The 14,539-nt window shown below is 53.8% G+C and overlaps 2 protein-coding genes across 24 annotated transcripts in view; both read right to left on the minus strand.

Moving 5' to 3' along the window:
* LOC148408243 (arfaptin-2-like) overlaps positions 1-2,049 on the minus strand; it is a 33,633-nt gene extending 31,584 nt beyond the window's left edge. For 5 of the 11 annotated variants that reach the window (XR_015868555.1, XR_015868554.1, XM_088440644.1 and 2 more), the window contains exons 1-3: positions 1,900-2,048; positions 703-807; positions 7-39 (exon numbers count right to left, since the gene is read on the minus strand). Coding sequence is in view for 7 of the 11 variants with exons in the window: in XM_088440644.1 (XP_088296770.1) it covers positions 7-39; positions 703-801 (132 nt within the window). In the remaining 4 variants the exon portion in view is untranslated. Of the gene's footprint in view, positions 1-6; positions 40-702; positions 841-1,899 lie in introns of all 11 variants that reach the window. The other 6 variants (XM_088440643.1, XM_088440641.1, XM_088440639.1 and 3 more) reach the window with 5 other exon arrangements.
* A 3,077-nt stretch (positions 2,050-5,126) lies between these two features.
* Positions 5,127-14,539, minus strand: part of auts2a (activator of transcription and developmental regulator AUTS2 a) — a 129,632-nt gene continuing 120,219 nt past the window's right edge. For 4 of the 13 annotated variants that reach the window (XM_088440604.1, XM_088440600.1, XM_088440602.1 and 1 more), the window contains exons 7-18: positions 13,913-14,441; positions 12,879-13,177; positions 12,097-12,335; positions 11,076-11,120; positions 10,551-10,646; positions 10,408-10,479; positions 9,918-9,947; positions 9,638-9,709; positions 9,333-9,474; positions 8,270-8,509; positions 7,905-8,157; positions 5,127-7,696 (exon numbers count right to left, since the gene is read on the minus strand). In XM_088440604.1, coding sequence (XP_088296730.1) covers positions 6,556-7,696; positions 7,905-8,157; positions 8,270-8,509; positions 9,333-9,474; positions 9,638-9,709; positions 9,918-9,947; positions 10,408-10,479; positions 10,551-10,646; positions 11,076-11,120; positions 12,097-12,335; positions 12,879-13,177; positions 13,913-14,441 — 3,158 coding nt within the window. In that variant the 3' untranslated portion in view covers positions 5,127-6,555. Of the gene's footprint in view, positions 7,697-7,904; positions 8,158-8,269; positions 8,510-9,332; positions 9,475-9,637; positions 9,710-9,917; positions 9,948-10,407; positions 10,480-10,550; positions 10,647-11,075; positions 11,121-12,096; positions 12,336-12,878; positions 13,178-13,912; positions 14,470-14,539 lie in introns of those variants that run through there. The other 9 variants (XM_088440605.1, XM_088440613.1, XM_088440612.1 and 6 more) reach the window with 7 other exon arrangements.

Consider the following 14,539-nt stretch of genomic DNA (forward strand, 5'->3'; position numbering starts at 1 on the left):
TCCTACCTTCTCATTTAAACGCCACTGTCGCTTTGTCGCCTGCACACAGACCACCACAAACAAATGACAAACAAAAAACAAAACAAAAAAAGAAACGAGAAAAACAGGACCCAAATCAGGAGGACGCCAAAAGAAAATCAAGGTCGCGCGTGACCAGCGGCGGCGACGGCGTCAAGATTCACGGAAAGCATGAATGACTTGATCTTTATCCACGCGCGCGCGCGCCCGCCCGCCCGCCCGCCCGCGTGCATTCTTATTTCGTGTTGACTAGCTGCTTCACTGCAGACGATCTGCTATGCGATCGCAAAGCCGCGTTCCTCCTAGTTGCTGTTGCTGTGGCGACGAGTTGCTATCTCGCGGTAAACACAGCAGCTCTCTCTCTCACGCACACGCGCGCACGCGCGCAAGTCCAGTTAGCAAACAAGCAAGTGTCAGCATTTTGTCCAGGAACTTGCAAGCGTTTGTCTAGGGAGCCCGCCGCATCCAAATCCTTGATCGAAGCTGACATCCGCCATCTAAAATCGGAATCTCAACAGCCCAACCGCCGCCGCCTGATGAATTAAGGGGCGAAACCCAGCCGTTTTTAACGCGCGGCGGGCGGCTGCCGTTTTGACACCCACCGTGGACCGAAAATGACACGACGGCGCCACGCGGCAAGCCGCCCCGCCGGATACGCAAAGGAGTCGGCGTCGTGGGGCGTACCCGCTCGAGGCCGTCGTCCTCCGCCGGGGCGCCCGCGTTTCCGTTGCCGTCGATAGGGATCTCCACGGTAGCCGCTTTGCTCGGCGGGCCGTCCGCCATGGCTCCCTGGGGCGGACAGAAAATGTTGCCACGATGACACTGTTGGGTGGGGCGACCCGTACTGTGCTGAATGTCCAGTGACATATTTTTTTCACAAATCCATACTACTGTTCTACCGGGTTAGGGAGTACCGATATTCAGCGTTTCGCTTTTCGTGACAGCTGCTGCTATTTGTCTCTAAAATTGTTTTGAATACGCCTCCGCCGGCGACGTCTAACTCTATTAGTATCACTACTGTCTTTTGAAGACCGAAACTGAGATTTGAAGCGCGCCGAAGAAAACAACGACAGCGAGTGTGCTACTGCGGCGGGCGTGAAGTTACAGTAGGTTTTACTCTTGTTTCCCTCATTCCGACAAAAGCGGGAATTTGATGACCGAGTTAAGTCCTCCCAGCCACTAGCTGGCGTCACACTGCTGCGAATCAGTCCGTCTGAAAGAATAGAAAATACGAAAGAAAATAATAAAATGTCGTTTTTTTTATCGTTTTACGAAATCCTCTCATTTAGTTAACATCTCAGAATTTCAACCCGGCACGCAGTAAACGCGACTGACCGGCTTATCGGAGAGCTCCGCAGGAGCTTCATAACGAATCCGATCTTTCGAATCAATGTGTTTTGCGACGAAAAACGTGGACACCACGCAGGACAGCGGCCCTCGTGGACGGGAGTGGTTATCGCAAGGTTTGTTTTCTTATTGTCCAATGGGTGCAAACCACATTTCACCTTAGCCTGTTGACAGCGCCCAGAACAACGTCAAACGACAAAAGCAGATTTAAAAATGTTGCTTTCAACCACACAACAACAACAGACCGAACAAGCGCTATTCTAAAGTCAAGTTGGAGATAAAAACATTTTGGAATGAGCCGCGCCATGCGGCCATGCGGCCATGCGGCAGGTGCAGCCGCTCAGGTGCGCTTCCCGTCACCGATATGACTTCCTAAAGCTTTCTTAACTTTCATCAAACCTATTTGATAACGACACGTTATTTGTTGGAATTGAGTCTAAAACGGGACTCGGGAGGAGCAGGCTCACTCGGAACGCTTCGGACAACCGCAACGATTACGTCGACCAAAATGGAGAAAAAAGCGAAGAGAATTACCTTCCCGGAGTTTGGCGTCCGCCGGCCGTGCCGCTCGCCGGAATGTTAGCGAGCGCGGGCAGGCTATCGCGGCGCTAGCGGCCGAAACGGAGCATGTCCGACGAACGCGCCTTTGGTTGAAACGAGAACAACGAGGCGGAAGGAGCCGCGGAACACATGACGGAGGAAAAAGACGAGCGTGGCTTATGTTGACGCGGATGTTGAAGCTGCTCGCTGACTCGAACAGCGAAGCGGAAGCCAGAGCGAGCGGCGGATGTGACGTGTGCCAAAGAGTCCTTAACTTTGGAAGAGGACTCAGTCAGTGCTCGAGCACGATTAGTTTATGTGCGTCCCACGGTAAAAGGGGACCCATCGCATTTGTAACAGTTGGGGAAGGGGGGGGGGGGCCTTCCATGCCAGTTGCGATGCTTTGGCTATGCTGCTCTCCAGCGTTGGAAAGATGTACTGCAGGAAGACAGGGAGACTTGCCTCCCGTGGCTTCAAATTCCGATTTGAAAGCTGCCTTAAAGGTGGTCAAATCAGCGAGCAATAGGTATTGATTATGATACGATCGTCTGCGAAGGGGCGAATATGAGCTTTTCAGATGTCAAGTATAGGTCATTTTTATATCAAAGAAAAAGCTGTGGGCCCGGTACAGTACGATGGTAGCGCACACGAATCTGTACAGTCCTCGCCGAGCATCCGGCGTTCTGTGAGTCAAGCGGGACTTTACCCAGTTTAAAGCTGTTCCTCTAGCCCCACAGTTGTGTATTTTCCGTTAGAGTATACGGTGATCCATAGTCTCGAAGGCTTTCTATCAATCCATACAAATTCCAACGCAATATATTTTTTCTCATCTACATTGTTTGTAACTTCTTCTGTTAGTTCTATTGATGTTCGGGCCGGTGACCTATTTTGTCCAAATCCAGACGATTTGGGTAGACTGATATCAGTCTTCAATTTACAAACTGCTTTTTGGCCCCAATTAGGGGAATAGGGATGACCTGTACCCTTTTTATTTGCTCTGCACAATTAAAGATGATCAATTATAAATATGGGAAAGCGGTCCAACAATTTAGTGTTTGCTTGTTTTGTTGGGTGTAGGCCTATGGAATCCGCATTTTTCATGTATTTATTTTGGAACACCTTATTTGAAGATTGAATCGATTTGAAACGCTCCCCTTCATTTATGAGGAGCGACTCGAGCCAGAGATGCGTTTATAAGAAGTACCTTTCATGCCCTCACGGTGGCGTCAAACATCAAATCCTGGACAGAGAGAGAACCTCAGTTTTTGTTTGCGACCTGTTTTTATTTTTTGGTCTTTCTGGTGGTTATGCTGTTCGTTTGTCAAACAGAAAAAAATCCACCCGGTGCGGGACGACATTGCGTATCGCCATCATTTAACAGGGTTAGGCTTAGGGTTGATGACTTCCCGTAGGTGTCCCAAGTTTCCTGAGCCTGGATTTAAAAGTAGCTCGTAACCCTAATTTGGAACGATCCTTTGTTTCGAACTCCGACCCATGCTTCGTCCAATTCTTTCCAACAGTAACTTTGACAGGAAAGCTGTTGCTCGAAAAGGTCGGTTGAAACTTGAAGCTAGCCTTGAAACCCGCAACCCTTTTGTTTATAAACCAAACCTGGGTTTGAAAGCCTAACGCAGAGACTTGCAACCCTCGTTGGAAGTAGAAACCCTAATCCGAGCGTTGGAGCATTTTGGTCCCAAAAAGGACCTTTGCCCGCAATGGTGTCAACCAGTCGTGCGGGGATCATCTCGGCAAGTTCCACAGCCGTCACGACAGATTCTTTTGTTTTGCTTTCTGCGATGTCACAAAGTCCTCCGGGTCTCCTGGGAATTCACCTGCTCAAATCAATGCGAGAGAAGATGAATGCTGGCGCTCCTTGTTCCGCCCGGAAAACAAGAAAGACACGTGTCCGTGTCACCGCCGTGTCTCGCCAAAGGAAGAAAAACAACTCATTTCCCCGGCTGGCTTTGGCCCTTTGACAGCTTTTGTTTTTTAGAATCCAACTTGAGTCAACATCGAGGATGCTAACAGGTCGTTGTAAAGTTGGCAGCTCAGTCATGCTAACAACGGTCATCCTAACGGATCAAATGCAAACTGGCTTTGATGATAGAATTCAAGAGTTTTATTGTCATATGCGTCGTAATACCGCACAACAAAATCCTCAGGGAGTAGAAGAAACTGTGTACGTATGAGGATGCTCGTGTAAAATATCAAGTATTTAGCTGCTTTCCTGCACTCTGCGGGGTTTGTAAGGTGCATGTGTGCATGCGGTAAAGGGACTGGCGATGAGGGGTATTAGCGAGTGAAAGATTTGTTGAGAATCCCAATGGCCTGTGGGTTAGGGTTTAGGGTTAGGGTGATGGTTGTATTTGTTCCAAATGGAACAAATGAAAAGGAAATACAGCGGACCCCCGTGTTGCGACGTCCCCGACTTAGGTTATTTTCATGTTGGAACGTGGACTACTGACTATTAGGAAAAAGAAGAGTCCGGAAGTCGCAGCGGTCGAAGTCCTCCGTCGCGACGCGGCCGCTCGATCTCACGTTCGCAAAGTCCGCCGCCCCTCCGCAACGCAAACTCGTCCGGCGCATTTCGAGCAATTCGTCGCCCGAGGCGGCGGACGCCGGCGGGCCGGGCGCCGGTGGCAGCAGCCCGGTCACTTCATCCTAGCGCGCCCCTCACGCCCGAGGCCGGGGCCGCTTCGTCGTCCGGGCGCAACAGGTCCGCGCCGAGTATCGCCGAGCCAAACGAAAGTTCACCGATGAATGTTCACTAATGACGACTAATGACGAGCGTCTACGCCGGGAGAGCGAACACAAGACGGCAGCCGCGGCGGACGGGATCTTAAAAAACGTACAAAAACCCCCACAAGCCATTCGGATTCTCAACTAATCCCTCGCCAGCAAATCTGCATGCATAAACAATATCCTGCATTAAAAACTTTGCACTACATGATATTCCGCACTACACTATGAGCACCGTTGTCTCGGTGTGATTGTGGAATGTAGTTTGCTGCTCGGGGAAGCGAGCAGAATAAGAATTTCATTGGGTGGTCCAACTACATATATGACAACTCATCTCTCAAATCTTCTTGTATAATTAAAATTTGAAGTAGGCATTAAAGCCTCTTTAAGTTCCCCTGAATTTCCAGGTACCGTGACGAAGAAAAAAAAAACCCAACAAAACCTCAGCAATCAGCAATGAGCAATCAGCAATGAGACTAATATTCCAAAGACAAATTTAGTACACATTTTTTAATAACATGGCACAATTTACAGAACACGTTTAAATGAGGGGCATGCTGAAGATTCAGTCACTTCATTTTTTGGACAACTTTGTACACGATCTACAAAGACTTTGTTGTTTTTTTTTCACCTGTACATGTTAACGGCCAAAAAAACATCTCATTCAACAATCTTTTTGCAATATGCATCAACTAACCACTATGGCTCCGGTGAACATTTTTTTATGTAGTAAAATATCAACGCACAAAACGTTCACCGAATTTGAAGCGCACATCTACTGTAAAACCTTCGGTGGACTACTAAAATAAACCTCTCCACGTTGGAAACAAAACGTCCTTGTTTTCTTCTTTTGATTTTGTACGTAGCACACCTCAAGAAAGCACTTTGAATACACTAACAGGACGGAGTCCTAAAATCATGTTTTTACACGCCTTCTCCGGAGCAAATTTGCGTTTACATTCCCCCCGCAACAAGACCGAAGGCCGCCGCCGAGCGAAATCCCGATAGGCTTCACCTTTGCCATGCCGTTTTTTTGCTTGTACGACGCGTTGAAATACAATAGGGACGCTCCTCAACTTACCGCCGAGCCTTCGCGTTTCTAACGCAGTTTTTTTTTTTTTTTTTGGGCGTGGTGCAAAATGTCGAATTCGATACGGGCGCTCCTCAACTCGACGAGGCGTTACGTTCCGAACGGCCGTCGCTCAGGCGCGTGCGTTCCTAGGTGTGCAGGTAGCCTCCGAGTTGGCGCCGCTCTAAACCACGCTAAATAACGCCTGTAAGGTACTTAAAAGAGCCGCTTAAAAAAGAGAACATAAAACCGGTAAGAGCGATCTCGGCTGGAGGCCGGTTAACGGTCGTAGCTGAGGAAGGGAAAGACATACGGAACGGAAAAGGCGCGAAACGCAAAATCTCACTTCCGGGCGACATGTTTCCCAATGTCGGCGAAACGAAAGTCGGTACGTAAGGGAGCGTCCTACCAAAGTCCCGACCGAGTGCCCAAACTATCGGCCGGATACGTTTCACTTAAAGCTTGTATCTGTGGGGTGAGCCGTTGGAGCAACGCGGTCAAGTTGTGGGGCGAATGCGGCCTTTCGGCCCGTCGCGACGCCGGACTTGTTGCATAGTAGAACGCTGGGGGTACGATGCCAAAGGAGAAAAATTGCAAAAGCACATTCCCAATCACTGCCTAGATACACGTATGTACACTTGTCCAAAGTAAAGCTTTCAAACGGCCCTTTTGCATATCGGTAGCGTGATCGGTACGAAGCCGGCACAGCCACTGTACAACGTATCTACACCCTTTGCCAAAGGATCCGTACATTCCACAATCCCGCTCCGCTTCGTACGACGGAGCGACGGAACAAATCCAAAGCGGCTTTCCGAGACTTTCCGCTCGACGGGGCCGAGGGCTCACCGCGCCTCGATGTCCTTGCGAGGGGCTCTGTCTCGGATATCGGCGGCCAGGGGGGCAGTCCGTCTCGGCGAGCCCGGCCGGGCGCCCGGCGCCGGGATGAGCGGGGGCGGGGCGCTGAGCGAGGCGGCGGGCGGAGTTTTATTGAGGACGGCGCTCTGGTGGGCGGCGGCCGAGGGGCTGACCCTGGAGTAGTGCATCCCGGCGAGCCCCGGCGCCGCCGGGCCCTGGGCGTGGTGGGGCAGGTGCCCGTCCAGGGCCGGGTGGTGCGCGGCCGGGTGGAGGCGCCCGTGCTCGTAGTCCTCCCGGAGGAGGCGCTCGCGTTCCTCCAGGTGAGCGCGCTCGTGTTCCCGCCTCTGCTCCAAGGCCAGCGGGTGCGCGTGCTCGCGGTTGAAGTCGTGGGGCTCCCGGTCCCGGTAGGAGCGCTCGGCCTCGTAAAGGCGCGGCGCCGTCAGCCGGTGGAGCGGATCGTTCCTGAGCAGCAGATCCCGAGCCAGGGGGTCCCGTCGGTGAAGGTCCAGTCCCCTGTAAGGGTCCCTCATGGGGTCCCAGTGGAAGGCGGGGTAAGGGAAGCGTTCGGCGCCGGGGATCGGGCCCACGCCCACGAACGGCGCCACCGCTCGAGTTCTCTCGAATCCGCCGATGGCGTGGACCCCCGCCGCGCTCGCGGAAGAGGGAGGGTGGAGGCCGGGCGCCGACGAGGCCAAGGGCTGCTCGGCGGTTTTCTCCGCCGCGCCGTCTTGCTCCTCCTTCCGCTCCTCCTTGACTTTCACCTCGCCCTTCTTGTCGGCGAGGTCCCTGTTGGGACGCTCCAGGCTGCTCTGTCTGACGTAGGGCGAGGAGGCGCTCCTGTTGGACGCTTTGTCCTCCGACGCTCGCCCGTCGTGGACGGCCGCCGCCTCTTTGTCGCCGCGCTGCTTGTCTTTGAGCTTGTGCTCGTCCGCGTTGCTTTCTTTCCAAGAGTCGGCCGCTTCCCTCTCTCGGTCTTTGGACTTGTTATCCTTGTCTCTCTGAGGGTCTCCGGAGGAAGGGGGCGGGTGGCTCCTGTGGTGCTCGGGGGGACGACTGTGACCGAGGAGAGCCGCGGGGGCGACCGGCACCGGGGAGGGCTGGCTCGGGTGACGTTTCTCCGCCGGCTCCCTGCAAACGCAAAAGGCTCGATTAGGCCTCGTGAAAGACCGCGCTAGTGCCGCCCGGTGGTCAGGTATGGGCATAGCAGCTACAATCCTCCAAATGAGGCAGGCACACTTCTGTCTGTCTAGCTCGTCGGGTCAAGGCAACCGTCAAGTAGACCGCTTGCCAGCGCTTCTCCACGCTTTTTGTTCGTTTTTCTGTCCGGGACACCCACCTGTCTTTGTCCTCTTTACTGCTCGCGGAGTCCCGTTTGTCAGAATCTCTGTCCCTCTCGTGCGAACCGGCTGAAGCGCTCCTCTCCGAGTCTCCGGGTTTCAGCCAGGGCGGGGGCGTGGGGAAGGAGGGCGGCGTGCGGTGTAGGCGGTTCCAGGGTTCCTGGTGGTTGCTGTTGGCGCCCGCGCCAAAGTGCTGCTGCGAGTTGGGGCCATCTTTATGGCCGAACATGGAGTTGGCCGCTGTCAGGGATTCAACACGCGGAAAAGCACAGCGGGACCCAAGTTAAATGCGTATCTCCACCGTCCTCTTGTTTTTTTGCCAGAACTTTGCTAGAAAACGCCGACCCGCGAGGCTGAAACTCACTTAGTGCAGGATTTCCTAATCCTCCGAACGCCGAGGAACTGAGCGCTCCCAGGCCACCGAAGGAGGGCGGCCGACCGAAAGGCTCTGGAAATGGATGGAACACCGGTGAAAACCTTAGTCCGTTCCGCCGTTCGGAGTGGGGACCCATGACGCTCCTACCTAAGTGGGGTGCCGGGGGGAGGAAGTTTCCGGGGTGGTGGGGCGGATGGCCGAAGGGACCCGCCGATGGGTGGGTCGGACCTGAGGAAGAGAATGTGGCGGAGTTAGTCCGGAAAACAAATGATCTTTTTCTGCTTTCTTTCATTTGAAGCTCCAAAGACGCAAGCGGTTAAGCCGAAGATTTTGAAAGGCTGCGGAGGGAGGGCTTACAAAAAGGGAGTCAAATCGAAAACCACATACGGGTGTGCCGCTCGACTCATTTTTCGGTCGGGACGCTCTCATTCTGGCAACGCAGACAGGTCTCATCCACCCGTATGTTCAAACCCCATAACGAAAGCCCATACTATCACCCGCTGAGTGCTTGGTTTCCTTTCCGATCATAAACAACTTTCGAACTTAATGTGGTCCTCCAAACACAAACCAATGGGCTAGCGAAGTGCGCACCGGTGACTTTTTAAAGGATGTTCTCAAAAGGGAGTCTGCTGTCTCATATCGCTAAAACGAGGGCTGAAAGGAATCCTCGGGTACCCGAGCGGTTTTATTGACTGCCGTGCCGGCAATGGACGCAGCGATTGCTAACGCCGCATGATAGCGAACGCGCCCGGAGAGGTTCGTTTCAAAATAATAACGCCTTCAAATAATGCCTTGGCATGCGTGTCGACTTGCCGAAACCGGCGGTCCGGCCCCGATGCGAAAAGGGCACCAACCAGACACCTGATCACGGAACCTGCCGCCGGCTTTTGCTAGCTGCGGCCAGCGCGGGTTTGCCGTTCGCTTGCAGGGCCGGAGCGCTCCATATAGGCCGGCGCGACAAGACGCCGACGGCTCTAGCGCGAGCTCATCCTTCTTTTTTGGGTCTTACAAATACAGGTATTTTCGCGAGGTCCGCGACGTTACCGCTTACCCGCGGCGGAGAAGAGTGTGGCGGGTCGCGCCAGGTCAGCGGGGTGATGAACGGCACCGAAGAGGCTCGGGCCCGGAGGGCGACTCAGGAACTCGGCCTTGAGGCCGAAATCCAACTTGTGGGGGTCGACCTGCATCTGCTGCTGGAAGACATTCAAACCGACATAAAGAAACACATGTGACGCGATGTAACCATGCGGCGGGATCCATCTTTGTATAGCTCTCCATCTCCATCCATCCGCGTTGCTAGCTAGCCAGTTGGAACGCTCCTCTTTTTGTTTTTTTTTGTAATCCAAAAATCCTCACCTTGACTTTTTGTTGATGGTGGTATATCTGCCAGGCGGTATGAACGTGCATGGCACACCACTTTCCTGGCTTCTGCAGACATAAGACGGATAAAGATCACGATAAAACCGTCGTAACAACGCGGTTGTAGAGTACGTATTGTGACACGAGGAGCTTTTGAAAACCTTAACGCGGCATAAAAGTCACGTCAAGCCCAAAAGGACTTTTTTTGTTGTCAAGAATATCTCCTGGCACGCGATTTACAAAAGCAAGAAGGCATCGTAACACACAGACAACTCACCCTGAGAATGGGCCGAAACGGATCCGCCAGCTACACAGAGGGGACAAAAACAAGTGGGAGACATTTCACTGGATGTCAACGCAGATGATCAGTGAATAATACATTTCCCCTGTCAAATGAACAGAACTGACAAATATTGCTAGCCAAACGAATGAGAAAAATACCGGAATTGGACGCAGCGCAAAAAAAGGGCGGAGGTACGTTTTCCCCAAATTCCGACGACGTCGGTCATACGGATTCTTACTTTTCCCTAACCTCGCCCTCCTACTCGCCTTCCCTCATCGGACTCACTCTCCCCGCTCCCTCCGTTTCACTCCACACCGAGCGCTTGCCCGCGGCCTTTTCGAACGCCGCTCAGGCCGAAGGCAACGGAAAGCACGGACGGAAAACGGGCTTTGCCGGTGACAGCGTGGCCAAAAAGCGGCGCAACGGTGTGACCCGTAGCCGTGAACGTGCCGAGCATTTGGTTGAAAAGGGGGGATTTCCTCACCCTCGGGTCCTTCTGTAAGAAGGTGTGCGGAACGGCGCCGGGTCTGGAGGACACGTCGAGAGGATTTGAGGTCTGGAGGAGAGGAAAAAGGAAAACGCTTTGATCGGAAGCCCTCGGAAGCGGGGCGGGGCGGGGGGCGTTACCTTGGGCTGAAAGGCCCCCTGCAGCGAGCTGAAGGGTCCGGTCGGCGGGATGACGGGGGGGAGGCCCGACATGGCCGCCGGGTACGAGTGAAAGAGCTGGAGAAGAAAAAGACGGCGTCAATTAGCAACGCGCCGGAGAAACGGCAAGCTCCAAAATCAAACAGGCTTCCTCATTTTGAAAAGAAAAAAGAAGAAGAAAAAAAGAAGCGTTTGCCCTCCGCTCAGATTTGGCAAACTTCTTTGATTCAAAAAAACAGTCTGACGAATGATGCCATACGTGCAAGTCTATCGTGAAGCCAATAAACCCGCGGCTTTCGTAAACCGTACTAAACACGACTGATCGTTGCGATACTTCAAAAGTGAGATTTTCACAGACAGCAGTAATATGAGATTTGAATTCAGTCTAACGTAAAATGTTTCTCTGGCCACGTTTTGACATGCCATCATTTGTCACAATGGCTGCTGCCAAGATGAAATGTTTCAGGAAATGTAAGCTTGCGCACGCACGGCCAGGGGAAAACTCACGCTGTGCCTGTAGAAGGGGTCAACCTTAGTTGGGTACTTGTCGAACTGCGGGGGAAAGGAAACACAGTCAAGAGTGACAATCAGCTGGCTCCATTCCAAACAGGCCATTTTCAAGAGTCCAGACATTCGATTCCAGTTTTTCTAAGGTTTGGCTTGACGGCGTAAGCGTGGCATGCCTTCACGAATTAAGTACGACAGTCATCAATTCCTTTAGTACGTGAGCTAATTGATCGCTTAAGCTACCTCGGTACTTTCGCCTCAAAAGTAATCCATTCATTTAGTACTATTTTGGTACTAAAGCGACCGAAGTATTTGATCGATTACGAGAGTAATTCTCTGTTCAGTATGCGACGAGTAAAAGTAAGGCTTATTTTAGTAGTTAAGTCATAGGTTTTCAGACCCTCCGGCAGCCAAACCTTTGAGAATTTGAAGTTCACGAGACCCAACGAGCGGACTCCCGAAAATGAGGTTTTCGGGACGTCGATACGCTACGCACGTGCGCATTAGCCTCCTTTGGATATTTCAGTACAAAGCAGATGAATCGCTTCCTCCTCCCGATGGCGATCATGCAAACATCTTGTAAAACGGCCTCCCTTTTTAGTGGTGGAGGGCAGGCTTGGGGCCAACATTTATTTCCCCGGCCAAGACTAAAGAGCGCGGCTTTTTATGGCCTCGTTAGCCGCCAGGGGCCGAGCCTCGCCGCCTTCGAGGGATCGTCGGGGAATCTCTTTAGTCAGGGCGCGTCGTGAGCGTCCGCCGCCGCGGGTCTCGCGGCCCGCCGTCTCAACGACGGCCCGGACCTTGACCCAAGTCTTGAAAAGGCCCAAACGGCGCCCGGCGAGCCACGTCGTTCGCCGGCATGCGCTGCCGACGAAGCGCATCACGTTCGAAAAGTCGGATACGCTCGAGGCAAGTTACCACCGAGTCAGAATTGAACAAAGTCGTCACGGCGGCGGAGACGGACACGCGCGCCCCTAACCCCTCCCGTTCGCCAACAGCGTCGTGTTCTACTTATCCTCACATTTCTGGCAGGGGTACGCACCATGGACGGTGCTGGGGTGGGCATAATGGCGTGGGGGAATGGCGTGAAGGTGTGCTGGTGCGTGTGCTGGTGGGTGTGTTGGTGCTGATGCTGGTGCTGATGCTGGTGCTGGTGGAACTCGGTGCGCAGGTAGGGCGGGGGGCCCAGCGAGGCGCCGCGGTCGGCGCTCTGGGAGGCCAAGAAACGGGTGTTGAGCTCCTGACGCAGAAGGTCTTGCTCTGAAAAAGACAGGAAGGAATGGTCAACCCGGGTCCGTACCAGTCTACGCGCTCCTCTATATGCAAACCGCTTGTGTTCCGGGCGCCCCTTTCTCAGCTGCTTCGGTTCGTTCCTAAAGTTGTTCGTAATAACGATCAGTCGAAAAAAAACGAAAACAAAACAAAACGAAGCGGTGTAGCATCACGACATCAACATCGTTTAAACTGTACGTGTTAAAAATTGGTCGCAAAATAGTTGCGTGGGCGCTACTTACACGTAGTCCGCATGTACGCAATTAAATAACATCCTAAATAAAAGCTTCGTCTCGCTGACGTGCGCTCGTATGACTCGCAAGCGCACTGACTGCCAAGTCTGAATATTCCGAGCCTTGCCGCAAAGCGGGTAAAATGCCGGAGGGAGGGTACGAAAAAACGTAGCGCGAAAAAAAACGAAAACACGTAACGGGAAAAAAACCTAAGCCGGGGACGGCGTAACTCGCGGGTCCACTGTGCGTGTGTGTATATATGTATATTGGTAGGAGAAAGAAAAAAGGTTTACTTTACCCGAGTAGGCGCTCCCAGCAGCAGGGTGTCCCGGTACCGGCAGGGCGCTAGACGTCAGCGGTGGCGGTGGAGGCAATGGCGCTGGAGGAGCGAACATATTGGGGTGATGAGGGTGCGGCGAGGACTGCAACGCAGGGGGGAAATTGTGGGGGGCGCCGCGGTTGGCCGCCGGAGGCAAGGGGAAGGCTGAGGCGGCGGGGCCCGGCACGGGAGGAGGCGGCCGGCGGGGGAGGAGGTGCGAGGAAGGAGCAGGAGGCCCTCGGGGCTTGCTCCCCGTCCCCGGGGCGCTACTCCCGCTGCTGCCGGAAGAATGAAAAGAGGACAGGCCCAACACTTGTTCATCTCCATCTTCACACCTCAAACGTCCCGCATTTGCAAACGCATCCCCTCACGCCGTCCGCTCGGAACAGGATCGCATGCAAATTCCTTCCTCCCGACGGCGAGCGGAAGCCCACCAGCATCCGTCCCGGCGGTCGACGCGCGCGCGGGAAATCGGGTCGCTTCTGCGAGCGAACAAGGCGTAGCGCGCGCGGCCGTTCCCCCGAGGCTCCGTCTCCAAAGCCCAAACTCAGTGTCCCTCCTTGCTTTTGCGGACAAGAATGTCGTAACCACGTCGTTTTTAGCGTGCGCTATCATCATGTATTTGGACTTGCTTCCTGAAAGCGATATATCGCGGTTGGTACTGCCTATAATAAGAGGGTGCCAAAAGGGGTCCATTTTGTAATAGTAAACATTTTTCAAATTTGAAATGCAGGTACTGAATTTTGAGTCAGGGTATTATGCTCGATGGAAACCGAACTTGATTCAATACGGCCCTTTTATTCAGCAATTTGGTAAGCTTGCAAGAAGGCTAAAGTTTTCCCTAAGGGTCACGTAATAATCGTGCATTTTGTGCAATTTCATCTCAAGTGATTTTCAAGTGAACGAACGCTTAGATTGTTTGAAATATGTATATAAATAATCAGAGGACCTGAGAGACGCGAGCGCTTTACGAATAGGCAAATACGTTTACGAGCCGAGACGATCGGTCTTACCGGTGGCCGTTGAGGAGGTTGTAAGCAGAAAGAGGTCGGGGGTTGCAGCGGGAGGGGGGGCGCCGAGACCCGGCCTGGCTGTGGCGCTGCGGCTGCTGCGTGAGGTTTCGCACAAGCGCGGGCGAAGGGGGACGCGGGAGACTCTCAGGCGGAAGCGGAGACCGGGCTTGCCGGGGCCGGGGAGGGGGCGTCGGCGAGCGCCTCCGGCCCTGGGCGAAAGGCGCGGCCGCCGGAGTGCGAGGCCCGGGCGGGGCCTCTGAAAGCGGGAGCGACCGATCGGGGGCGGGCGCGGGAGAAGAGCCGACGGCCCGGGTCTTCCGCGGGGGCGAGGACTTGGGGAGAAAGGGCTTGGGCCGAGGCGGGGGAAGGGCTCGGGGGGGTGGAGGCGGACTAGCCGGGCCGGATGAAGGATGTCGGGAGTCCCCGCAGCTCTCCTGGCTACGTTCTAGGCCTGACACCTTGACGAGGCCTGGGCCGCGAGGCACCCGGCTGCCGTTGGTGGAGAGCGCATCGATGGCAAGATCCGCAACTGTGTGAACAGAAGAAAACGAAACCATTCAATAGCGGACCTCTGAGAGGAATACAGTGATTACAATACAGTGATACAATAATTCTTTCAGGAATTAT

The sequence above is a fragment of the Hippichthys cyanospilos genome, chromosome 18 (genome assembly GCF_059441005.1).
Source record: "Hippichthys cyanospilos isolate Australia breed blue-spotted pipefish chromosome 18, RoL_Hcya_1.0, whole genome shotgun sequence".
NCBI classification, from domain to species: domain Eukaryota; kingdom Metazoa; phylum Chordata; class Actinopteri; order Syngnathiformes; family Syngnathidae; genus Hippichthys; species Hippichthys cyanospilos.